The 26,665-nt window shown below is 41.6% G+C and overlaps 1 protein-coding gene across 1 annotated transcript in view; it reads right to left on the reverse strand.

Annotated features, from left to right (window-relative positions):
* Window positions 1-17,677: 17,677 nt before the first annotated feature.
* The window catches only part of LOC137379344 (twinfilin-1-like), a 40,697-nt gene continuing 31,709 nt past the window's right edge, over window positions 17,678-26,665 (reverse strand). The window contains 6 exon segments of the mRNA XM_068050052.1: window positions 17,678-19,742; window positions 19,745-19,814; window positions 20,617-20,738; window positions 21,212-21,362; window positions 23,482-23,607; window positions 25,325-25,429. Of these exon segments, the coding sequence (XP_067906153.1) occupies window positions 19,648-19,742; window positions 19,745-19,814; window positions 20,617-20,738; window positions 21,212-21,362; window positions 23,482-23,607; window positions 25,325-25,429 (669 nt within the window). The 3' untranslated portion in view covers window positions 17,678-19,647.

A 26,665-nucleotide genomic window follows, 5' to 3' on the forward strand; every position in this document is an offset into this window, starting at 1 on the left:
ATGTCACGTTTGCAGACGTCTTTATAACGGAGACATGGACGGCCGGTGGGTCTGATACCAGTGGCGAGCTCGCTGTACAATGTGTCTTTGGGGATCCTGCCATCTTCCATGCGGCTCACATGGCCAAGCCATCTCAAGCGCCGCTGACTCAGTAGTGTGTATAAGCTGGGGGTGTTGGCCGCTTCAAGGACTTCTGTGTTGGAGATATAGTCCTGCCACCTGATGCCAAGTATTCTCCGAAGGCAGCGAAGATGGAATGAATTGAGACGTCGCTCTTGGCTGGCATACGTTGTCCAGGCCTCGCTGCCGTAGAGCAAGGTACTGAGGACACAGGCCTGATACACTCGGACTTTTGTGTTCCGTGTCAGTGCGCCATTTTCCCACACTCTCTTGGCCAGTCTGGACATAGCAGTGGAAGCCTTACCCATGCGCTTGTTGATTTCTGCATCTAGAGACAGGTTACTGGTGATAGTTGAGCCTAGGTAGGTGAACTCTTGAACCACTTCCAGAGCGTGGTCGCCAATATTGATGGATGGAGCATTTCTGACATCCTGCCCCATGATGTTCGTTTTCTTGAGGCTGATGGTTAGGCCAAATTCATTGCAGGCAGACGCAAACCTGTCGATGAGACTCTGCAGGCATTCTTCAGTGTGAGATGTTAAAGCAGCATCGTCAGCAAAGAGGAGTTCTCTGATGAGGACTTTCCGTACTTTGGACTTCGCTCTTAGACGGGCTTCTTTGTAATTCTTCTAGAATTATATGCCTGTTTGAGCTAGTCAAGGCAATCTATACTTGGGTACAACTGAAAGCCAGTGTTTTCCTATTCTGAAAGATATGCAATATTTTCATTTATAGCATGCTAGTAAACGATATCTCCCCAGAACGTAGATTACACTTATCCTAACAAAAATGTGCTTCTTTCAAAATCTGCATAATTTACTACCTTGTTTAAAAATACAAAGGAAAGTGATTGAGTGCAGAATTGACTGGTATTATTTCTTAATAATTGTATTTATGTTCATCTTATGCAATACCTAAAAAAGCAATCAAACTTTGTTTTTTACAAATTGTTTTTTTTCACAATGAATGCTGAGTGGCATTATCTAGAACTATCAAACAATAGCCTTGAATTTGCAGGGTTTTTGATGGCAAATTCTAAGCATTTACCATCATTACCCCTCTGAATCTGACAGTAACTTCAGGATTTAACAGAAGTGCAAATTAATGAAAAATCCTGAAGTTGAAGTCTGTCATTCACTGCTCCTCCATAGGCTGCGCTGTGGATCCCCCAACCTCCACTCCCCACCCATTCCCACCCCACCATAGAGCCAGCAATCAGTGAAATCAATTAATCTGGTAAGAACTTCCCCTTTTACACACATATCGATGTGAGAAACCACATAAAAAGTTAAACCTTCTTCATGAGGTCTAACTGCATTTTTAATGGTAATCTGAGTAACAATTATTGTTGACAACTGATCTGGCCCTGTAGGAATAACTTTATATTTGTGGAATGTTGTTAAACGTCTCCATTATGATTAATTACTAGATTTTTAATTATTTTTCAAAAGTTTGTTCATGATATTTCAGCTTCTACCTTTACCCATGTGAATGTCCCAATCTTTATTTTGCTGTCTGTAAATTCTTAAAAAAAGTGATACAATTTTAGTGCTTTTCATTTCCTGATTGGCTGTATGTGAGAATTCTTTAATATTATTGGTTGTTTGGACAGCTTGATGATGTCACTGCAGATTGAGCCTGGGAATCCCCAATAAACTATGCTTCAATCAAATGCATGTTGAGGGAGTTAACATTCTCGTCACAGAGATCGCTAGATCTTTCAGCACAGCTTTCTTTGAGGTCATCAGCAAGTGTCCTTGCTTCACCGCTAACTGCAAAATTCAGGCAGATGTTTCTAATTTTGAGATAAGTCAAATAAAAGAGGTGCATATTTTAACAATAATGAGCTGATCTATCACAAGTAAATTATGAGATAGGATTAATTAATGACCTCATAGTTAAGACACCCCTAGTTAGCAGCGATCATAATATGATTGAATTTTACATTCAGTTTGAGGGAGGTCCAAGACTAGTATTTTAAACTTAAATAAGGGCAATTAGGAGGGCATGAAATTAGCAGAGCTAGCTAAAGTGAACTGACAAATTAGCTTAAGGGATAGGTCAATAGAGATGCAGTGGCAGACATTTAAGGGGATATTTCAGAATACACAGAATAGATGCATTCCAATGAGAAAGAAAAATTTCAAGGTTGGGGTGGGGGGAGAGAACCCACCATCCTTGGTTAACTAAAACAGTTAAAGATAGTATCAAACTTAAAGCATATAATTTTGCAAAGATGGGTGGCAGGTCAGAAGATTGGGCAGAATATAAAAAACAGCAAAGATTGACTAAAAGGTGCTGTGGATGAAGGGGAATCGGTGGATGTATTGTACTTAGATTTTCAGAAGGCATTTGATAAGGTGCCACATCAAAGGTTATTGCAAAAAATAAAAGCTCATGGTGTAGGGGATAACATATTGGCATGGATAGAAGATTGGCTATCTAACAGGAAACAGACAGTAGGCATAAATGGGTAATTTTCTGGTTGACAAGATGTAATGAGTGGTGTGTGCTGGGGCCTAATTTTTTACAATTTATATAAGTGACTTAGGTGAAGGGACCGAAAGTATGGTTGCTAAATATGCTGATGACACAAAGATAGGTAGGAAAGTAGGTTGTGAAGAGGACACAAGGAGGCTATAAAGGGATATAGATAGGTTAAGTGAGTGGGCAAAAATCTGGCGGATGGAGTATTATGTGAGAAAATGCGAAATTGTCCATTTTGGTAGGAAGAATAACAAAGAAGCATATTATCTAATTGGTGAGAGATTGTGGAGCTCTGAGATGCAGAGGGATCTGGATGTCCTAGTGCATGAATCGCAAAAGGTTCGTTTGTGGGTACAGCATGTAATTCGGAAAGCTAATAGAATGTTATCACGAGGGGAATTGAGTACAAAAGTTGGGAGGTTATGCTTCAGCTATACATGAAGATATTGTAAAGCAGGTTTGAGGTGCTTGGTCATGAGGACGGATACACAATTTTTGTACAGATTTTCAATCTAGAAGGTTTATTCACTGGAGGCCAAAGCTGAGGTAATAATCAAGTTGAATATTCCATACGTGTACACCAAAATATTTATAACCTTGATATGATTCTGAATAGGTATGATATGGCAGTCCTTTGATCACAACTTGACTATATTAAGTAGTGCTAAAGACAATAACCTCTGTTTAACAACAAAATGATCAGGTAGGTAAATCTGTCCACCATCTGTTGGGTATATTTTATAGGATTACCACAAGTGATGGGATTAACTTTATAAAGCTACTTAGGAAGATTGGAGGATGCCTTTGATGAAGCATACACACAAAGCAACTTACTGTAACTATTGACCTGTTAGGGAAGAATTCTTTTTGATAAATTGTCAGGCACTAAATAAGTGATATCATCCAAGGAGTGATTAATTACATAAACATAAATGCATTGCACAGAGTCAGTTTCACCTGATAATCAAAGTCTAAGATTTATGTTGTATTGTCTATCCATGAAAGCTAACTTGTCATTTCACCTGTGACCCACCCACATGAGAAGTAGTTTGACTCCTAAGTAGCCCTTTTATTCCCCAAAATTGTATCTTTATAAATTAAAAGTATCACAGTTGGCCACACACTTTCTGTGACATTTTCTCTCACATATCGCTGATAATACCTCCATTCTTAGAAAACATTGTAACCCCTGACTTACTATGGAAGATCTGCTATTATTTATAATATATTGTAAGATAATTGAGCATATGGTAGATAAAGAAGTAAAATAATCTTAAAACTTTGACTTAATATTGGCTGCTTCTCACCTGGAGACAAAGCTAATAAAGCATTCATCAATATGCAAAACTTCCTAACTGGAAAAAATAAAAAATATGAGTAACCTCAGATTTAGTAATCAGTTTCTGGACTTAAATCGATTGAGCATCTTAAACACAGCCCACTTTAGCAGCACATTAGTATTTTCTGCATTGCATAGCATAATACTCCTGTCACTATTAAACAGTGTATCGTTCAAATTTACCACAATGCACAAGTAATATAAAGTTATGGCACACCAAATGTCGCACTTTGTTGCAGTGCTGAAGGAGGCCATTTGGCCTATCATGTTGGCATCGGCTCTCCAGTTGCGATAATTCCAGTTGCAAACGATCTTACAGAAAAAAAAAAGACGTAAAACTGGCAAGCATTTTACAATTTGAGAAATTGCCTGACAAAAACAACTTGAGTTTTTGTTTCTATAACACCTAGCTCTACTTCAACATCACCTCTCTTGAGCCCTCCAAGGCCTCTTTGTTGTCAGAACGCTTATCCTGGATGAGCCAAAATTTCCGACAATGAAACACTGGGAAGAAAGAAGCCATTGTCGTCATCCCTTGCCACAAACTTCATTCCCTAGCTACCAATTTCCTCCCCCTGCCTGGCCACTGTTTCAGGCTGAACCAGACCTTTTGCAACCCTAGCCTCCTATTTGACCCTTACTGTTGAAAATTAGTTGAAAATGCTGTTGAAAAATCTCTTCTGAACCATTTTGGGGGCTTAATAATATTCTTCATATAAAAATTACATGAATAATGAACTTTTGAGGGTTTTATGAAGTAATTGTTATGAAATATGTCACCAAACTCATTCATAACTCTATAAAAGTGTTTTAATAGAAGAACATAGTAACAATAAGCAGGCAAAATAATGTAGAGATGTCTGAGTCACCAAAAGACCTGTAGACAGGACAAGGAGGAGACTGGCAGGTGGGAACATGTAAGAGGGTGCCTGTTTTTAAAAATTCTTTCATGGGATGTGGGCATTGCTGGCAAGGCCAGAATTTGTTGCCCATCCCTAATTGCCCTTAGGTCATTTCATAGGTCAGTTAAGAGTCATCCACATTGCTGTGGGGTCAGGAGTCACATGTAGGCCAGACCAGGTAAGGATGGCAGATTTCCTTCCCTAACGGATATTAGTGAACCAGATGGGTTTTCACGACAATCGATGACAGTTTCATGGCACTATTACTGAGACTAGCTTTTAATTTCAGATTTTGTTTATAAATTAATTGAACTTATTAATCAATTAAATTTAAATTCCAGCAGCTGCTGTGCTGCGATTTGAACCCCTGTCCCCAGGGCACTGGCCTCCGCCTTTGGATTACTAGTTCAGTGATATTACCACTATGCCACCATCTCCCCCAGTGATGCAAAAGGAGCCATGAACAGTTTGAGAGTGAAAGCACATAGGGGTGGGAATATGGTGCATGCTGAGGATGGCATCCTGGATCCAAAACAAGCCAAGGACAGTTTCAACCAATCTCTTAGTCCATTTCCCTTCCAAGATAGCCAGGCATTGCCTGCAGTATTCTCAGATTCCAGCATTCCTCCAATATTGCCAACTCCAAGACTTTCCCAATCCCAGGACTCCAGAGCTTAGGAGTGTGCCTCAATGTTCTCAAAACTTGAGGCCATATTCTCAATACTCCAAGACCACACTCCCAATGTTCTATGATCCCTGTAATACCCACAAACCTGGGATCTTCCTCTTAATTGTTCCCAGATCCCAGGACTTGTCACAATTTTTCCAGAGTCCCACTCTACAATGCTCTCCAACCCTGCTAGACTCCAAGATCCAGTTTCAGTTTAACTGGCCTCTATCAATCCACTCGGTGTATACATAACAGAAATTACATTTTCTAAACTTTAAAGCGACACATCTACTATTTAGTAGAAGAGTCATGCATGGTATAATGGTCTTGTCCTTGGGAAAACAATATGTCCTTTGACTTTTGTGGAGTAATAACATGAGATTTGCTAATACATTTTATTATATATTATATGAATAATAGCTTTGACCTTTACAGTATTAAACTTGACACTATTATTACATAAAACTGACGTATTTCTCATGCTGAATATCAGACACGAGGATAAACCCGGCAGGCAGGTTTGCCCCTTAACCAGCATATATAAAACAAAGTTATTAAATCATGGTCTTCTTTAATCCTCACATGGGGAGTGTAAATTCCAATTTCCTCGCCACAAAATGGCAAGTAAAAGAATGCATGCTGATAAATGGTTCAATCTAATTTCAGTATGAAGCTTGATAACATAGTCAGGCAATGCACTGAAGTCCTAATATACATTGCCATATAAGTCAGATTTGAATGGACAAATCCTCACACAATCTGGTCATCAGGAGAAATGCAAAATTCTTCCACATATGGAGACAACAGATATAAACAACTCTCAGTCTAAATTATTTCCTGAGTCAACAATACTGCAATTATGAAGGTATCATCTCAGCCATTATTTAAGACTGTATCCATTCTTGACACAAGAAGATGCATTTGAGCAGCTTGATCTGGGAGAGGAGGATGAGGAGTGTACTCACATTGGCAAGAGAGATTAGATACCAACTCATCAACAGTATTTCAGCTTGAAGAATATTTCCTGTCAGTGTAACTTGTGTAACTAGTCACTTTTCTGAATGGAGGGATGTGACTAGTGGTGTTCCGCAGGGATCAGTGCTGGGACCTTTGCTGTTTGTAGTATATATAAATGATTTGGAGGAAAATGTAGCTGGTCTGATTAGTAAGTTTGCGGACGACACAAAGGTTGGTGGAGTTGCGGATAGTGTTGAGGATTGTCAGAGGATAAAGCAGGATATAGATCGGTTGGAGACTTGGGCGGAGAAATGGCAGATGGAGTTTAATCCGGACAAATGTGATGTAATGCATTTTGGAAGGTCCAATGCAGGTGGGAAGTATACAGTAAATGGCAGAACCCTTAGGAGTATTGACAGGCAGAGAGATCTGGGCGTACAGGTCCACAGGTCACTGAAAGTGGCAACGCAGGTGGATAAGGTCGTCAAGAAGGCATACTGCATGCTTGCCTTCATTGGTCGGAGCATAGAGTATAAGAATTGGCAAGTCATGCTGCAGCTGTACAGAACTTTAGTTAGGCCACACTTAGAATATTGCGTGCAATTCTGGTCGCCACACTACCAGAAGGACGTGGAGGCTTTGGAGAGGGTACAGAAGAGGTTTACCAGGATGTTGCCTGGTCTGGAGGGCATTAGCTATGAGGAGACGTTGGATAAACTCGGATTGTTTTCACTGGAACGCCGGAGTGGAGGGGCAACATGATAGAGGTTTACAAAGTTATGAGCGGCATGGACAAAGTGGATAGTTAGAAGCTTTTTCCCAGGGTGGAAGAGTCAGTTACTAGGGGACATAAGTTTAAGGTGAGAGGGGCAAAGTTTAGAGGGGATGTGCGAGGCAGGTTCTTTATACAGAGGGTGGTGAGTGCCTGGAACTTGCTGCCGGGGGAGGTGGTGGAAGCAGGTACGACAGCGACGTTTAAGAGGCATCTTGACAAATACATGAATAGGATGGGAATAGAGGGATACAGTCCCCGCAAGTGCAGAAGGTTTTAGTTTAGGCAGGCATCAAGATCAGCGCAGGCTTGGAGAGCCGAATGGCCTGTTCCTGTGCTGTACTGTTCTTTGTTCGTTGTAACTTTTCATCACTAACACTGCCTGTGTGTAAAACCAATTTCAGAATGAACATGATGGTACAAACTCACTAATTGCATAAGAATCCCAAGTCCCACAATGCTCACATTATATACATCACCCAAATAAGGATGATTCAATGAATCAGTGACTTTGTCCATTAGATGCATGGTGAACGAATATATGTTTTCACATACCAATTAGATGTAAATATAAAATAGATTATCAATAATAGTGTTCCTATGTTGTATTTTTTTAAAAAGTTTTGCCCCATATTCATATCTGCTTAAAATGACCATCTGTTCTGTGCAGATCACTATAAATAAGGAAATTAAATTTGAAGTGTGAGAATGATGGAAGGATCAGCATCACTTCCTGATGGTATGGAATGGTTTGAGCTGTCTAATCGAAGTTTCAATAGTTTGGGGCAAATAAATTGATATGGCTCTGTGCCATCATACTCAGTTCACTGATTCAGATTACCCATTTTTGTATAGTACTGTTTTGCTGTAGTTGGAGGCAGATATTAACCAGTTTAAAGCCAACATGGATGACATGCCTCACCTGTGACAAACCTTTTCTTTGCAATGCTTACAATCTGACAGACTTGTCTTTGGTGGTATTGGCAAAGTTGACCAATATGCCCAATGCAACCAAAGTCAAAGCGGTGTTAAAAGTCCAGCCCTTATGTTGCTAAGTCCACTAATCACTGAGGATGCTACTACAACCACCATGTTAGATAACAATCTCCGAATGGGAGTTTAGTGAAATCACTCCATTGCCTCTCATTTAATATCCTAATTGTCTCCTGAACAGCCAATTACCACACCAAATTTCTCACTGAGCTATCTTTATGCTTTCCTCTCTCAGCTTCTGTACCAAGTGCTTTCTCATCCACAGCGATTTCAACCTCCACCTCAACTAATCATGTTATTCCTCCTCTGAGTTCGCTGCCCTCCTATCCTCCCTTAATATCTCCCTCCATATAAACTCCCTACCCATATTCACAGTCACCCCCTTGACCTTGCCATCTCATGTGGCCTTGCTACTCCCATTGTGTCATTCACAGATAAGGCCATCTCTGATCACTTCCTTCTAATATTCTCGACCCAGATCCCCATCCTCCCTGACAACTCCACTTCCTTCATTATCCACCCTGGAAAAAAACTTCTCCCAAAGTCACTTCTATCTCCACTTTCAAGTTCCCAACTATCTAGCCTTTGGATCCTAAAACCAACCTCTTAGTCCAAGCTTTCAGTCATCTGTCCTAATGTCTCCTTATGTGGCTCTGTATCAAATTTTGTTTGATAATGCTTCTTTGAAGCACCTTGGAACATTTTACTAAGTTAAAGGTGATATATAAATGAAAGTTGTTGTTCAGTCATATTACGTTATAAAGATGAACAATGTCATTCTACATGTTGTGGCTTCATGCAAAAACAGGAAAATTCTATGGGAGGGCAGTGATAAATAATAGTGTGTCACTGAAAATAAATGAGACACAACAGGATGGATTTTATTATGCAGACACACTGGGGGTGGGGGGTGGTGGGGGGTGATGAGACAGCACTTAGGAAATGTGGAAGTAAATGCAGCGCATGTCAGTGGCTTTTTAATTGAACTACTTCCGGGTTTCCATCAAATTAACATCAGCCGGTGTGATAACAATTTACAAGATGGAATTTCAACTCCAGTATTTAAATTGACACTCCAAACATCCAAGTTGAAGGTGTTTGGTGTTGGGATGGAGAGCCACAGACCTGTTGGTATGGAGTTGAGGCATGCAGAGGCTGCTCCTCGCATCCCTCATGCTTCCCTGAATTTGCTGTTGGGGCTGTAAGGACCTGGCAGGAGATACTCTTCCCTACTGACAGGAGGAAGAAGCCTGCAGGTAACACCAAGGCGGCACATTTGGAGGTTGCTCAGGAAGTTGGCAGCAACAGAGTGGTGACACACTCCTGGAATTAATGCAGCAAGTGGTTTAATGATCTAAGCAGGGCAGGAAAGGTGAATGCAGTGCCACATTTGCCTACATCCTGATGTGCATATCACCCTAACCCCCTCACTCTGCTTGCTCAAGCCTACTCCAGCTCATCACTCCACACACCAATTTACCTTACAGGTGAACTTTCCTTCTCTGTCTATGCACCTTCTTACGTCTTCATCTATTCATCCACCATGGACATTTAGACTTATCCTTAAACAATGTCATGTCTATCCCTCAGTCATTCTCAACAAATGCTCTCTATCCATCAAGTGAACACATGCCATTATTCTCATTCACATATCTCTTCTTTCCCTAATGCAGGGGAAGAGAATACAGAACATCAGGGAGAGGCAGAGAACTGGAAGTGGTCTTCCAGCCATCTCTCAATTAACATCTACAGAGGAGGTGGCACTGGAGATCAGTGGAGTCTCTATCTGCCTGGCTGTGGGAGATGGGGTGCTGCCAGTTCTCTGGTGACAGAATTAAATATCAGACAGACACATGGCATAAAACGCTCAAGCATGCTGACTTCATGCCAATGGCCACTTAAATATTAAAATGATTAACTTCAAGCATTCACTTTCACAGCACTCATTTATGTCTTTCATCTCTCAGGACCTTCACGTGTCTAGTAGATGGTGGTCCAGGTCACCCATGACATATTAGCAGAGCAGCTCATTCCCTCTAAGGGTGTACCATCACAGGACTTGTGCAAACTGTAAGAAATAGAGCTGGAGTAGGCCATTTACCCCTTGAGCCTGGTCTGCCATTCAATAAGATCATGGCTGACCTTCTACCTCAGCTGCACCTTCCTACACTATCCCCATATCCCTTGATTCCCTGAGAGATCAAAAATCTATCCGTCTCAGTCTTGAATATACTCAACTCATACTCAAGCATCCAGGGCTCTCTGTGGTGGAGAATTCCAAAGATTCACACCCTTTGAGTGAAGAAATTTCTCATCTCCTAAATGGCCAACCCCTTATTCTGAGACTGTGAACCCTAGTTCTAGATACCCCCAGCTAGGGAAAATAGCCTCCTAGCATCAACCCTGTCAAATCCCTTAAGAATTTTATATGTTTCAATGAGATCACCTCTCATTCTTTTAAATTCTAGGTAATATAGGCCTAGTTTACTCAATCTCTCCTCATAGGACAATCCACTCATCCCAGGAATATGTCTAGTGAATCTTCAGTTCCAGCAGCACCACTAGGAGCGGTGGCCACTACTGGGACTGCACCCAGCTAGAAGAGGAACATGGACGCAGCATCTGAAAAGGTAAGTGGATGTCACGTATGGCCAGGGACAATCAGCTAGGCTCTGGCGAATCAGATTCTAGGGCAGTGGCATTTGGTTTAGCAGGGGCGACCAGTGCTGCTAGGGGTGCCCTCCATGGGGCAGAGGCTGTCTGATCAGGATGGACCACCCCCAGCCCGCAAGGAGGCTTCCAGGTACTACAAGACGGCCTCCTCGGGTGCTGTAGTGCCTATCCACTGCTAAGTGGCCATTAATTGGCCACTTAAGGGTCTGAATTGGCCTAAGGTTGGGTGGGTGGGCCTCCTGCCACCTCCCCCGTTGCTGGTGAAATGGGGGCAGGTAGGCGATGGGCATGGCGTCCCCATCATTCCACTGGATTTTACACCCCCCGCCTCCCAGCCCCGTCCCGGGGGCGTGTAAAATTCCAGCCAGTTAGTGTTTCAGTTCAATGACCTTCAGACAGCGGTTTCTCTCTCCACAGATGCTGCCTGACCTGCTGAGTATTTCCAGCATTTTCTGTTTTTACCCTACTTAAGAGATATTGGTCAGTCAGTAAGTTTCTGCCTATTCAGGTGCACAGTGGTGCTGGTACTCTACCTCATGTCTGTGCAGGGCTCCCTGTATTGATACTGATGATCCTTTTCTTCAGTTCTGTACTTGCACTAATGCTCCTTTCGGGCCAATATCTTTACAGCTAGTTTTTAGCCTCCAACTCATGCACACAGCTTTATCCTCTGCTATCAGGCAAGCCAATTCTAGTTTACGATCTTTGAAACTTAAGTATTAATTGTCACTATTTTTTGTTTCTGATGAATTACTTTAAACTTTACACATGCAGTGAATGCGCTCAGTTGTGTTCACAGCAAAAATGCAGTTTTCACTGGTACATCAGCATGTTATGAACTGAAACTTTCACCCTTTTACATGACATGAATGAGGCACATGAAAGAGTAACTCTGTTACTACATTATTTTGCACTGGAGGCTATGTGGATTCTTCTGTCCATTTCAAAAGAGAGTAAATATCAGAACATATTACTTGGGCTAAAACTGTCAAATTTGTTTACAAAACAAGATAATTAGACAGAGGGACACAAGAAGTTAGTAATAACAAAATACTGAAACTGTTCCAAACATCCTTGTGGCTACCAAGAAATAAAAACAAAATTGGCAATCATTGTGATCTTTACACACCTATTATACAAACTGATTTTATTTAATGCTCCTTTGGAGCTGCCCAGAAGACAAGTTCACTGCTAGCGCTACAAAAAAATTTAAAACTTTTGAACTTAAACAGTACTTTGGTCGCTTGCTGTACAGCTTTTAGATTCCTAGAGCTGGAAAAGAACAGACTGGGCAGCTCTTTGCCTACTTATAAACATTTCTATGAGTTTATAAGTAAGCAAAGCCCTGTAGATTCATGGTGTGTGCTGGCATTATACCTGCAACTGCCCACTCTCCTGAAAGCACTGACTCTTTCTAGATAAGCATAATGTTGTCAGGACTATAGTATCTTACACAAGTGGCCATTTTTTTGTATGCAAGCCTCGACAGTAATATAAATTTCTGTATACAGAAATGTATTAGTGATTATGAGCCTAACTGTAATTTAGAATTTTCAGTTTCCTCTACAAAGCTTGCAATACCAAGAGAATTGAGATGTTGACCAGTGAAATATTTATTTCATATATGTCATATTGGACATGAGGCTGAACATGTGCCAGATTGTTTTCAGTTCAAAGTACAACACATTTGCAGCTTATATAAGTGCAGAAGCACTGCACAAAGAACAGCCAGGCGCTGCGCAAACGACTACTGGCAACACCTATGCAGTCATATTCAGCTGGCCTCAGACACCGGAAACATCAGAGGAATGTATGATGGCATTAAGAGAGCTCTTGGGCCAACCATCAAGAAGATCGCCCCCCTCAAATCTAAATCAGGGGACATAATCACTGACCAACGCAAACAAATGGACCGCTGGGTTGAGCACTACCTAGAACTGTACTCCAGGGAGAATGTTGTCACTGAGACAGCCCTCAATGCAGCCCAGCCTCTACCAGTCATGGATGAGCTGGACGTACAGCCAACAAAATCGGAACTCAGTGATGCCATTGATTCTCTAGCCAGCGGAAAAGCCCCTGGGAAGGAAAGCATTACCCCTGAAATAATCAAGAGTGCCAAGCTTGCTATACTCTCAGCACTACATGAACTGCTATGCCTGTGCTGGGACGAGGGAGCAGTACCTCAGGACATGCGCGATGCCAATATCATCACCCTCTATAAAAACAAAGGTGACCGAGGTGACTGCAACAACTACCGTGGAATCTCCCTGCTCAGCATAGTGGGGAAAGTCTTTGCTCGAGTCGCTCTAAACAGGCTCCAGAAGCTGGCCGAGCGTGTCTACCCTGAGGCACAGTGTGGTTTTCGTGCAGAGAGATCGACCGTTGACATGCTGTTCTCCCTTCGTCAGATACAGGAGAAATGCCGCGAACAACAGATGCCCCTCTACATTGCTTTCATTGATCTCACCAAAGCCTTTGACCTCGTCAGCAAACGTGGTCTCTTCAGACTACTAGAAAAGATTGGATGCCCACCAAAGCTACTAAGTATCATCACCTCATTCCATGACAATATGAAAGGCACAATTCAACATGGTGGCTCCTCATCAGACCCCTTTCCTATCCTGAGTGGCGTGAAACAAGGCTGTGTTCTCGCACCCACACTTTTTGGGATTTTCTTCTCCCTACTGCTTTCACATGCGTTCAAGTCCTTGGAAGAAGACATTTTCCTCCACACAAGATCAGGGGGCAGGTTGTTCAACCTTGCCTGTCTAACAGCAAAGTCCAAAGTACGGAAAGTCCTCATCAGGGAACTCCTCTTTGCTGACGATGCTGCTTTAACATCTCACACTGAAGAGTGCCTGCAGAGTCTCATCGGCAGGTTTGCGGCTGCCTGCAATGAATTTGGCCTAACCATCAGCCTCAAGAAAATGAACATCATGGGGCAGGACGTCAGAAATGCTCCATCCATCAATATTGGCGACCACGCTCTGGAAGTGGTTCAAGAGTTCACCTACCTAGGCTCAACTATCACCAGTAACCTGTCTCTAGATGCAGAAATCAACAAGCGCATAGGAAAGGCTTCCACTGCTATGTCCAGACTGACCAAGAGAGTGTGGGAAAATGGCGCACTGACACGGAACACAAAAGTCCGAGTGTATCAAGCCTGTGTCCTCAGTACCTTGCTCTATGGCAGCGAGGCCTGGACAACGTATGTCAACCAAGAGCGACGTCTCAATTCATTCCATCTTCGCTGCGTCCGGAGAATACTTGGCATCAGGTGGCAGGACCGTATCTCCAACACAGAAGTCCTCGAGGCGGCCAACATCCCCAGCTTATACACACTACTGAGTCAGCGGCGCTTGAGATGGCTTGGCCATGTGAGCCGCATGGAAGATGGCAGGATCCCCAAAGACACATTGTACAGCGAGCTCGCCACTGGTATCAGACCCATCGGTCGTCCATGTTTCCGCTTTAAAGACGTCTGCAAACGCGACATGAAATCCTGTGACATTGATCACAAGTCGTGGGAGTCAGTTGCCAGCGTTCGCCAGAGCTGGCGGACAGCCATAAAGGCGGGGCTAAAGTGTGGCAAGTCGAAGAGACTTAGCAGTTGGCAGGAAAAAAGACAGAGGCGCAAGGGAAGAGCCAACTGTGTAACGGCCCCGACAATCAAATTTTTCTGCAGCACCTGTGGAAGAGCCTGTCACTCTAGAATTGGCCTTTATAGCCACTCCAGGCGCTGCTCCACACACCACTGACCACCTCCAGACGCTTACCCATTGTCTCTCGAGATAAGGAGGCCAAAGAAAATAATGCATGCTTTCATTTATTTTGCAACATAAAACTGAGAAACATTGCTAGCTTTGGTTATCCGATTTGCATACATTTAATGTGCAAAATGCTATGATTTATAAACCTTGAAATAAAACAATTGCTGCACAAGTAGTTTTTTACTCCAACTGTCATAAAATAGCATGGATAAAAATCGATGCAGCATTCAATACAGCAAACAAATGTTTACGGCAAACAACTGAACTGAAGTCTAATCAAAATGAAATGTTAACCCTCATCAGTGCTAATCAAATGCATGTAATTTCTATTTAGTCAGCTACTGTAAGGGGTAACTGCAACTTAAAACAAGTAAAACGGTCATATTTTCCAACAAGAGAGTTTTCATTAAATACTGCATGAGAATACTACATAACGCATGCTTAAAACCTGTAATCAGCAGGCAACTTGAGAAAACTTTCTAGCTGGATGCTGCTTCAAAATTGAGAAAAGCATTACTGTTTTATACTGAGACGGTATACAACAATTTCCAGTAACTATTGAGACCACTTCATATACTAATGGTAAAAAAAACTCATGTTTTGGTCCTGTGGACTTTAGCTGTAAAGCAGAGCAATACAAAGAAGACGCATTAGTGCAAAAAACTTTCAAAACAGGATATTATGGTCCACATATTGGTCTAAGAGTTAGGATGCCTTTGGTGCAGGCGATAGGGAACAAGAAGGTAGATTGAACTGTCATTTGTTGAGAATGAGAATCCTACAAACTAGGCAAAGGGGCTGGGGTTCAACAGCTGTGGTGTGCTTGTCAGGAGGCAGCGGAAAGCAAACCACAGAGATGTAAATCAGAAAACTAAAAAGTGAGTTTGTGCTGTCTGAAGGTCCACATGAGCAACTGTTGCACACATCAGCGTGACTGAGCAATGATGTTCACGGGAAAATTAAGTTAATTGAGGATTAGAGCAATACAGCTCAAGTCCAGGATAAGAGAATTGAAGAAGAATCTGGGATGTCGAGAGACTCCAAATTAGACATTCTGAGAGATATTTTCAAATGATACAATATGGGCTAGATTTTATGTAAATCCAGGTTGTCCTGCCACCGGGACTACAAGAGAGTCCTGAGCCAACGGTCAGATGGCGAGACCTAGTGCGGAATTTTACCAGCGGCAGCCTATTAAATGGCCGCCACTGTCCAATTGAGCACACTTCTCAGAACTACCCAACCCAATCAGAGGGTCGGCAGCTCTGCAGGCTCAGCAACACCACTGACAGAGGGGGCTGCTGCTGAGGCTACAGGAAGAGGGCTCCTCCATGTTGAGGTACCTTTGAAGGCCAGTTGTCTTTTTTTATACTGTGCCGAGACCAGGTAGGCTACCCTGGCGATCGGTGGAGTGAGCCTACCAGTGGCAGCATCGGAGCCACAGGGATGGCCATTGCTTCGGGGGGCTCTGTGGAGCAACCATAAAAAGAATGGCCATCCCCCCCCCCCCCCACCAAACCGGGAACCCGTCTTGGTTTAGCTGGTGGTCTCCGCACGCACCGGTGGTCCATCCTGATGGCAGTAAAATGTTGACGGGGGTGGGAAGTGGCTGCCGGGAACATCCTGTGACAGCACGAAGACGCAGCCTCCCCTCCTGATGTCATTTTAGAACCCCTCCTGCCTCCCGGTCCTTCTCCAGAGGACTGGTAAAATTCAGCCCTGTGTTTCAATTGTGCTCAAACACTGAGTCAGAAACTTCAAGGTTCAAGTCCCATTCCAGAGACTTAAGCACACAATCCAGGCTGACACACCAGTGCAGCACTGTCTAAGGTGCCGTCTCTTAAATGAGATGTTAATCCGAAACCGCTGGCTGAATTTAACAAATGCGCCGCTGTTCGCAGCGGTGTACTCTAATGGCGGTGTGCAATCCGCACGAATGCGCAGCAACAGCCTCCGTAATATTGTGCGCGGGGACTCATTTCAATACAGGGGGTGGAGCGGCCACAACGGCATCCAGTGCCACTGTGCGGCGCCATTTTAAAGGGCTTTAAGCCCTTCAGCAAAATGAATGTTGTGACCCAACCCCCCAATAGTCAATTCATTGCCCGAATTGGCTTTTTCAAATACCCGAACTTTCTCCCCCAATCTTCAATCTTTTGCCTTTCAACCCCTTCCCACCATTCCCACATCCAATTAAGTGTTTTCCCTGCTCTTCCTGAAAATTTAATTCCTCTCCCTCCCCACCAGGTTCTCACCTCGAAACTCCATACAGAGTTCCGAAGGCGCGCGAAGGCCGAAGGAGGCTGTAAAATCAGCGTGGGACAGCCGCCGCCTGCAGGTAATTTAATTTACATTTCATTAGGGTTCATTTTAATATGGAGATAAAAAGTCCACCACTGGCAATATGCGGCTGGCCCTTCTCGAAGTTGTCGAAGCAGGCCTCTCCCCACAGTATTTTACCAGTCCCTGTGCTGCAACCCACGGTGTCGAGGGGCCGGTAAAATTCAGCCCCGCATCTTCCCACTCGGGTGGACAAAAAAAATCCCATGACACTATTCAAGAACAAGCTGGCAAGTTATCCCCAATGTCCTGGCCAATATTTGTCCGTCAGCCAGCATCACCAAAAATAAATTATCTGATTGCTTTTTTTATGGGACCTTGCTGTATGCAAATTAGCTGACACATTTCCTGTATTGTGACAGTGACAATAATTCAAAAGTACTTCATTATCCCAAAGCGCTTTGGGACATCCTGAAAAACCAAACCAGATAACAATTTGGACAAAAACACCTGCACTTCAAATTATTGAATTACCCAATGCTATTTGTGTTTTTTTAAAACTCTTGAGAAACTGAGCTGGAATGCATTATTTGGGAAGGATTGATTTGACAAGAAACTATCCACCTTGTCACAGACTAATACTTAGCATTGTTAGCGGGAATGAATCTAGAAGAATCACTCGACACTCAGGTCTGCTCCAATGTCAAACAGTTTATTAAGTTGCGCCAGCGGGGAGCAGGTCACTGGGCTGTCCAGATGCCTCTCCACCGAACAAAGGAAAATCATCCATACTTATACATTTTTCAAACAGTTACTCAGCCCATCCTGGCTGGACATGATCCAATCATAACGGTTATTGATTACATACATTACACATATTACCAATTAGATTACTCATTAGGCATCATGTGGCTACGTGATCAGCTCATAGCAAGCCCCCTGATCATCTTGTGATGTTTCTCAGACCCCCTTATCAACTATCCTTGAGTCTTCACAATGAATCCTTCTACCTTTATCAAGCTTGCATTCCTGATTTGTGCAGTCTGCAGTTACACAAAGCAACTGTCTTATACACTGATATGAGGGGGCCTGCTTGGTCAGCCTAACTGTCTGTGTCTCACGGTACCATTCTCAGGGATATGACTTAGTCAATCTTGTTCCCACAATGCCTTGGGTAAATACTCCATTTTGTAACAATATGTGGCTATACTTTCAACTTGTATATGAGTATATATATATATATTCACTAGGATTATATGAATCTACTTACTCAAATAACATTTAAACATTATAATGTTTGCTGCAGATGCCTCTGCGCTTGGGAGTGTCCTTCAACAGCATAGATTTAGAAATTAGAATATTAGAATGGTAGTAATTTCTTATAACATTTGGAACCAAGACTGCCATATTAGCAGTTATATAAATGCTGCTATTTGATATATAGAAAATATTGATTAAGAAAACATATGGATCAAATTCATATCAACCTTTCAAATTTGGGTCAATGATTAAGTGCTGGTGGCAATGTTCTGAATGCAAAAATAAACACAACACAATTTCTTTGAGATTCTATTCATACAGATGAAAACTCTCCATTAAATATTATTATAACATCTCAATTTTATAAGGCTGAGATAGGAGATATGCATTCACTTGTTTAAAATTCTAACCTAAAGTTAAGGAAAATGAAATTTTGGGATTCGAATTATAGATTGGAGCTTTACATTGCACGTCTCAATTATTCACCACTACAAGGTCAACAAATAAATATATATATATATATTTATTTATTCTATATAGTACAATGTAACTGGTTAAAGCTAAATTGTGAACTTGGACAGTGTCAGATTAACATGAAGGCATCGGTTCTTCACAAATGATTTAACTTGCAACAGGAAGAATTGGTATTCTTGTTATGTAAATATATTCACTAATCTGTCATTTCAAATACAACAATAAGCCTATAGATCCCTGTAGTTGGAGTAACTTTTGCAAGTTTCACTCAGTATCGCTGAGTTATAGTTTGAATTTAATAGCATTTACTTTACTGCAGACATCAGCATCCAGTTACAGCAAGGAACCAAACTGGATTGCCAACATGTAAACTGATATGAAATGCATGGTTGGACAGGTGAGTTTCTGTATTATTACCACATGATTATATGCAGTATAAAATATTTAAGAGCTTAAATTTTTTTAAACATAGTTTGACTGCATTGAAGTTCCATTAAGCAAGAAAGTGGAGAAACTTGGCACAATTGTCAGACTAAAATCCAGTTTGGTGTTTTGCTCTAAACAAATGCAGATTGCACAACTAACCAAAACAGAAGAGAGTGACAAGAACATCAAGAAAGCAAATCCAGTGTTTGCTGTTTATAGTGCATCAATTGAAAAAGGTAATGAAGAGTAACAATATCCATTAACACGATAGCATCGCCAAGAATTAAGACATGAAGGAAAAGCAAGAATGCTGGAAATCTAAAAACAATAATGAAAATGAAATTACTACCAGAGATAGAGTCTAACTCAACACTCCAGGCTTAGTAAACAAAACAGGCAACACCAAAAAAATTATAATTAGATTTGAGTGTTGTAAAATGATATGGAATGGCATCAATATGTAAAATTAGTGTCAAATATCAAGCTTTCAAAAAATGTCCAAAAAAGCAAAACCTTGGAAATTATTACATTTTAGTCAGTTTTGTCGATCCTGCTGGCCCCCGTATTAATCGTCTTATTCCCCTCTTGCCTGCAGGACCCCTTCGGTTTGGCAAGGATCTGCATGATGCTTTGGATGAACCTCCTCATACAAGAAGTCAGCAGTCAGCTCATTGCCATCATCAATTTCAATCTGAAGACAGAAAAGTGAACCAGTACCTTATAATTTTATGTTTTTACAAACAAGAAAATAACATATGCAAGGAAATTTGAGGACAACAGTGGAATTTTCACCAACAAAATTATATCAAGACTGCAACTCTATTGGACTGAACAAGTGCAACGGGAGAAATATACAGGATATTAAGACAGTTCAATTATTCAAATTTTACTACTACCAAGTAATGGATAACTTCAACCAATTTATGCAAAAAGGACCCACAATGAGCTAGTATTAACTAACCTTACACTTACGAACACTGGTAATTTGTTTAGTATTGACATGCTCAGGAGGTACAGGATGCAAGATTATTTAACAAAGCCACTAAATCTTGTACAAAAATGACCTTCATCTGGGCACACTGCTGAATTTATGGAAGATTATGGCACCACTTTTCTAAGGTTGAATTTAAGCATCCAGCAGAGATTAAAAAAATGCTTGGAAAGAAATTGGTAATCTTTTCATGGTTACAGCTGAGTGTTCTGCTTTTGCGAGGAGTTCAAGTTTTAGCAGCAAATGGCACAATGCCAAACATTATGAACAATGACTTTAGACAGTTGAAATACAGTTAAATGGACTGACTAATCTGCGGAAAATAGACACCATACATTTGCAGTTTAGGAGAAAATGAAATGGAGCTAGCATCATTACTTGATAGTGTGAGATGGAAGAAGCATTGGGATATTCTGCATTGTTTGTTTCTTGGTTGCCAAAGAATAACACGGAGATGAATAACTAGGACAAATAAGCTAAAGGAGTTTGAAAGAACATTTACCTTTTTAGTTATTTCCAGAGGTATTTGTTTTTCCACCATATCAATCAATGGACTCTTACAACTGGAATACAACATTCGCTCTCGAATACTACATGTGTAGCCGGGCATAGAGTATATAAATACTGGAAGACAGATAAATATTTACATCCAAAGAAACAATGTTAATCAACTTACTTAGAATGGAATTGAAAAAATAAACATTTTATATCCCCCTTCACAAGAGAAACCAACTAATTTTGTCAAAAAAATTGATCAATATTTATTCCCAGAACAAGGACATCAATACTCCCTAGTATAATCCTCATCACTAGTGGCAAAGGACTACAGGCCACTGCTTATATGGAGATAGCGCCACCATTGATGAAACATGATAGAGCCAGCTCTGCCTCTTCCTGTTGACCAATGAACAGTAATATTGACAGGAGCTCAGGAGAGGTCTGCAAAAAAACCTAAAATGCTCTTCCTGCCAAAATAAGTTCCAGTAAGGAAATCAGGAAAGGAAGATTTAACAACAGGCATCTCAAGTTCAAACAAATAATTACATGATAAGTTTACAAGGTTGCAATGGAACCAATATTATCAAAGAAATCTATACCTATGGACTCCAAGTAGTCTCCTTCATGAGAATGCTTATACAGGAAGAAATGATAACGAGCAGAATCCTTTGGTATTCGCTTTGGTAAGTCTCTTATGTCTGTATTGGTTGTATCTGCCAACTTTATAGTTTCTTCATTAAAGTCTATTTTCTGCCAACAGAAATAGATGTAACATTGAATTACTGTTGAAAAAAGTAAAAGTAAATGCACTCTGACTTCTCTGACTGGAGTTCTTCAAAGAAATGATGGAGCTTGTTGATGATATGAATTCTATGAATGGATTGCAGCAAGGCTTTTGTAACCATGCCACCCAAGCAATTAATTCACAATGTAGGAAGACATGGGTTAGAAGGCATTCTTCTAAGGTGGGCTTTAAATTGGTTAAGCCCTGTATAAAAAGGGTGTCTGCAAATGGAACTGCATCAACATGGCAAGTGATGCAACTGAGATCAGTGCTGGGTCCATTGTTGTTCTGTGTATATCAATAATACATAGCAGGAGACAAACAAAAGTTGTCTTAATTTTGCAGATGAAAGCATATTCAGAAGGCTGGAGTTTCCCCACAGGCTTTGGAACCCAAACATCAGGACCAAATGGGGTTCCTGAGTCTGCACTTGCCAGCAGCAAGACCGGCTCAGCAATCTTCCAGGAGGCAGCCTCCTAATTCAGGATAGAAAGCGGGCTCTCGATACTGCAGTTCCAGAGGGCCGGCAGCTCTGGAGCCTCCGCAGCTCCAGAGGGAGAGGTGAGCGCTGCTCAGGCAGGTCAGGGGCCACAAGGGTGCTTCTACATGGAGGCATCCTAGCTGGCCTGCACAGTAGTACAGAAATTAACAAGATCGAAGCTGGCAAGTCCATCAGGATGGAGGGGAAACCCCTCTGCTGGATCAGCTTTGGCTGTAGTGGTGGCCTTTCACAATTGAGGCCCTGTCAATGGGGCATGGAACCTCCTGCTCTGAAGGCCCCCCAGCCCACTGCATTCAGGCCATTCCCATTGAGCTGGCAGTCTCCACTGTGGGGCTGCTCCACTGGCAGTAAAATGCCAGGGCAGTCGGAAAATTGCCCCGAATTGTGGTCTCAATCACCTTAATTGGCAGCCTACCTCTGTGGTGTAGGCTGCTGATCATCTTCCCAACCAGCCCCTGCAAGTTCCCCTCCAAGTCACTCACCATCCTGACTTGGAACTATATCGCTGTTCCTTCACTGGGTCAAAAACCTGGAACTCACTCCCTAACAGCACTGTGGGTGTGCCAACACCACATGGCCTGCAACAGTTGAAGGCAGCGGCTTACCACCACCTACTCAAGGGCAATTAGGATGAGCAATAAATGCTGGCCTTGCCAGCGACGCTCAGAAGGACAAGTAAAAGAAAATTGGGTAGATATTTGAGGATGTAGGTAATTGAGAGATTTGTTTTTGGGACCCACCTGATGAGTTGTAGAGTCTTTTCCGGTTCCATACTTTTGAATAGAGGAGAATGAGGGGCTGATGACTTACATTTATGTGGTGTGTTTGATGTTGAAAAAGTCCCAAGGACCTTCCCAGAGTTTGAGAATAGACATGTAAAGAAAAAGTAGGATGGATGATTGAACCGTATTGAAACCATAAGTTTTAAGAAGGTTTTTAAAGATGGAAGGAGAGGGGGAAGCAGAGATCTTTAGGAGACTGAACTCCAGAGAATACAGCTGAGGCTACTGTGAGGTAATGGGAAGGGAATGGGAAGGCAGGAATGCTCAAAAGGCTAGAGTTGGGAGACCACAGGATGCAGGAAGATAAATGTGGCTAAAAGAAGTTGCATAGATTGGATTGGGCAAGGCATGGAAGCAGCTGAAAACAGGAAATGAAGATATGAATTTGACGTGTATGGGAACAGGAATCCAGTGCGAAACAGCAAGGATGTGGGGGTGGGGGGGAGGAGATGGGCGAGTAGGACCTATGCACAGGGTACAGTTGGCTAAGTTTAAGGTTTTGGACGGTGAAAGATCAGATGCCAGCAAGGACATCATTGGACACCAGACTGAGGACAGGATTACGCTTGACTGCGATGCAAGACATAGCTGGATAGCCTGTTAATATCATCACCCAGACTTTCACAAGAATAATGGTCTATTGGTACGACAGGATTGCTGGAGCCCATGGAACTGTATCCCTACATAAGTCACTGCTGTCTGAATAATTCACCAGTGCAACTAAACAAAACTTTATCAATCCTTTAGAGAGCAGCAGTGCAAATGAAGATTCTAGCCAATACAATTGCTATTAATACTTACAAGTTGCACATAGCTAAGCTGTTTGTTCCAGAGTTTATCCAGTGCTCGTATAGCATCTTCCTGTATAGGAAAGGCTACTCTTTGCAAAGCTGGTTGCTTAGTTGCTACACCGATTTCAGTTTCCCCCTACCAATAAAAAGAACGAACTTTCCCATACATATGGGTGCATGTGTGCAGTGAGAAATTATCTTTTTGTCATGTTAAAAATTAAAACAGAGGGCTAAAATATGTCTTCTCATTCAGTACAATTATTATAATGTATTTTACAGAATGGATGACTGCCAATGAATTTCAAAGCTTATGGTTCCAAGATAGTGCCAGGCCATGAAGCAACAGTGGGGCCATTTCTTCAACAAAAAGCCCAAAGATAATAGGAGATCCTAATCATCTTGGATATGTGAATGTTACAAGACAGTAAAATGTCCAGCAATGTCAGTCTGATTAAACTGCTCTATTAAGTAGAACATTATTCCATTAAAACGCAGCAGACCAAATAACAATACAAGTAAAAAGTTTTTTTTATATTCGTTTGGGGCATATAGACTAGTATTTATTGCCCATCCCTGATTGCCCTTGAACGGAGTGGCTTGCTAGGCCATTTCAGAGGACATTTAAGAGTCAACCACATTGCTGTGGGTCTGGAGTCACATATAGGCCAGACTAGGTAAGGATGGCAGATTTCCTTCCCTAAAGGAAATTAGTGAACCAGATGGGTTTTTACAACAATCGACAATTGTTTCATGATCACCATTAGACTAGCATTTAATTCCAGATTTTTTTATCAATGGAATTCAAATTTCACCATCTGCCATGGTGGAATTGGAACCCATGTCCCCAGAGATTACTAGCCCAGTGACATTGCCACTACACCACCGCCTCCCCTGCATGATTATATCATTGAAGAATGCAAGATATATACTTCGTACACATTATACAGTGCAGACCTTTAAAGTCATTTTGATTAGCAATGACCAAGGATGAATTTACTTCAGTTTTGGTATTAATTGAACTCTTTAGATTCATACTATAATTCAAAACAAGTTAGCACAATATGTACTGCCTGAAAGTGTGATAGAAACAGATTCAATTGTAATTTTCAGAAGGGAATCGGATATATACCTGAAAACGAAAATTTTACAGGGCTATGGGGATTGAGCAGGGAAGTGAGATTAATTGAATTTCTCTTTCAAAGAGCTGGCACAGGTACAATGGGCTGAATGGCCTTCTTCTGTGTGTATGATTTTATGCCTGCCAATAAGCATTGTTAATTCTGTTGTATAATTTTTACTGTATGAATAAATTGCACCATTTAAAAAAAATCAAGTCATTGTGTTCAAAACTTATCATGAAGTCCTAGTGATATTGGTGATTTGATAAATTTAAATTCTTACGATACAGGAAGGTTAGCAGTATCTCTGATCTTAAATGTCATTGCATCAGGGAATTCAGGAATTGATTTTATTGAATGCACCTAAGCTGATATTTTTCATCACAAAGACAAAAAATGGTCTTGTACATTGTAAAAACAAATGTTAGCAGCGATCTTTCTCAAACGTTATCTTATGTTGTTTATATCTAACAAACAGCAACATTTTGAAATATAAATCAAAAAAATGGTAACTTCAATCAGTTAATTTGTATGGCTGTGTTTGATAATTTTGTAAAGGGTTTTAGACATGGAAAGGTCAGTTAGATTATTTACATTTGATATCAAAATGTAGATAAATATCACAAAGACGACTGTGCAGCACAACCAGCATTAATCCAAAACACATCTAAGCAGAGATACTGGTTAAACAGTAATTTTGAAAAACTGGGATCTGTACATTGCAATTATTACCACCTCATTCATTTTGATTTGCTGTAGCTCATCTTCAGCTGCAGTTAGTGGGGCAGGATCTCTTTGTGAAACAAGGTGTTTTTTGTAACCACTAAAGGAAACATCCTCCTACAAACACAGAAGTAGAAAGTATAAATGCTGGCCTCTTCAATAAATTCTTCAACTTCACAAAGCACTTTGCTCATCTTCCCATTCCAACACCACTACCCCCTGCACCCCCCCACAACCCAACCACATCACTCCTCAGATATATGTCCCCCATTCCTCAGATGAGGAGGCAGGCAGTGTAGCTCTGTAGACTGACGAAGCAATTTCAGAGTAGTTTGGGGTAACTAACTTTTCAAATAGTTTCTGCCCTACTTAATAACTCTGTGCCCTCCTCACAATCCAGTTAAGACTTAAGAAGTTGAGAGGGGAATCCGGCATTTTTCCTGTACAATATGCCAAATTTCATCAATCTGGTGCCAGGAAATTCCAGCTGAGAATGAGCAAGTTGAACTGGAAGCTCTTCAATTCTGTTTTTTTCTCAGACAGATATCTAAAATGTGTGGAAAATCACCATGTTTAACAGTCTCCTAATGACACCACGAAGAAATTGACATAAATAGGAATACTGTTTGCCTGATATGAATCTCACGTACATTCCCCATAGGGACACCATTCCTACCTTAGCCCTAGGCATTTAAGGACTTGCAATAGTACTGATGAAATTTAACCAGCTAAAACCGCATAGCTTACAACAATTTGCATTTATTTAGCACAGGAACAGGCCCTTCGGCCCTCCAAGCCTGCGCCGATCCAGATCCTCTCTCTAAACATGTCGCCTATTTTCTAAGCTTCTGTATCTCTTTTCTTCCTGCCCATTCATGTATCTGTCTAGATACATCTTAAAAGACTCCATCGTGCCCGCATCTACCACCTCCGCTGGCAATGCGTTCCAGGTGCCCACCACCCTCTGCGTAAAGAACTTTCCATGCATATCCCCCCTAAACTTTTCCCCTTTCACTTTGAACTCGTGTCCTCTAGTAATTGAAACCCCCACTCTGGGAAAAAGCTTCTTGCTATCCACCCTGTCTATACCTCTCATGATTTTGTACACCTCAATCAGGTCCCCCCTCAACCTCCGTCTTTCTAATGAAAATAATCCTAATCTACTCAACCTCTCTTCATAGCTAGCGCCCTCCATACCAGGCAACATCCTGGTGAACCTCCTCTGCACCCTTTCCAAAGCATCCACATCCTTTTGATAATGTGGCGACCAGAACTGTACGCAGTATTCCAAATGTGGCCGAACCAAAGTCCTATACAACTGTAACATGACCTGCCAACTCTTGTACTCAATGC

This window comes from Heterodontus francisci, chromosome 18 (genome assembly GCF_036365525.1).
Source record: "Heterodontus francisci isolate sHetFra1 chromosome 18, sHetFra1.hap1, whole genome shotgun sequence".
NCBI lineage: Eukaryota > Metazoa > Chordata > Chondrichthyes > Heterodontiformes > Heterodontidae > Heterodontus > Heterodontus francisci.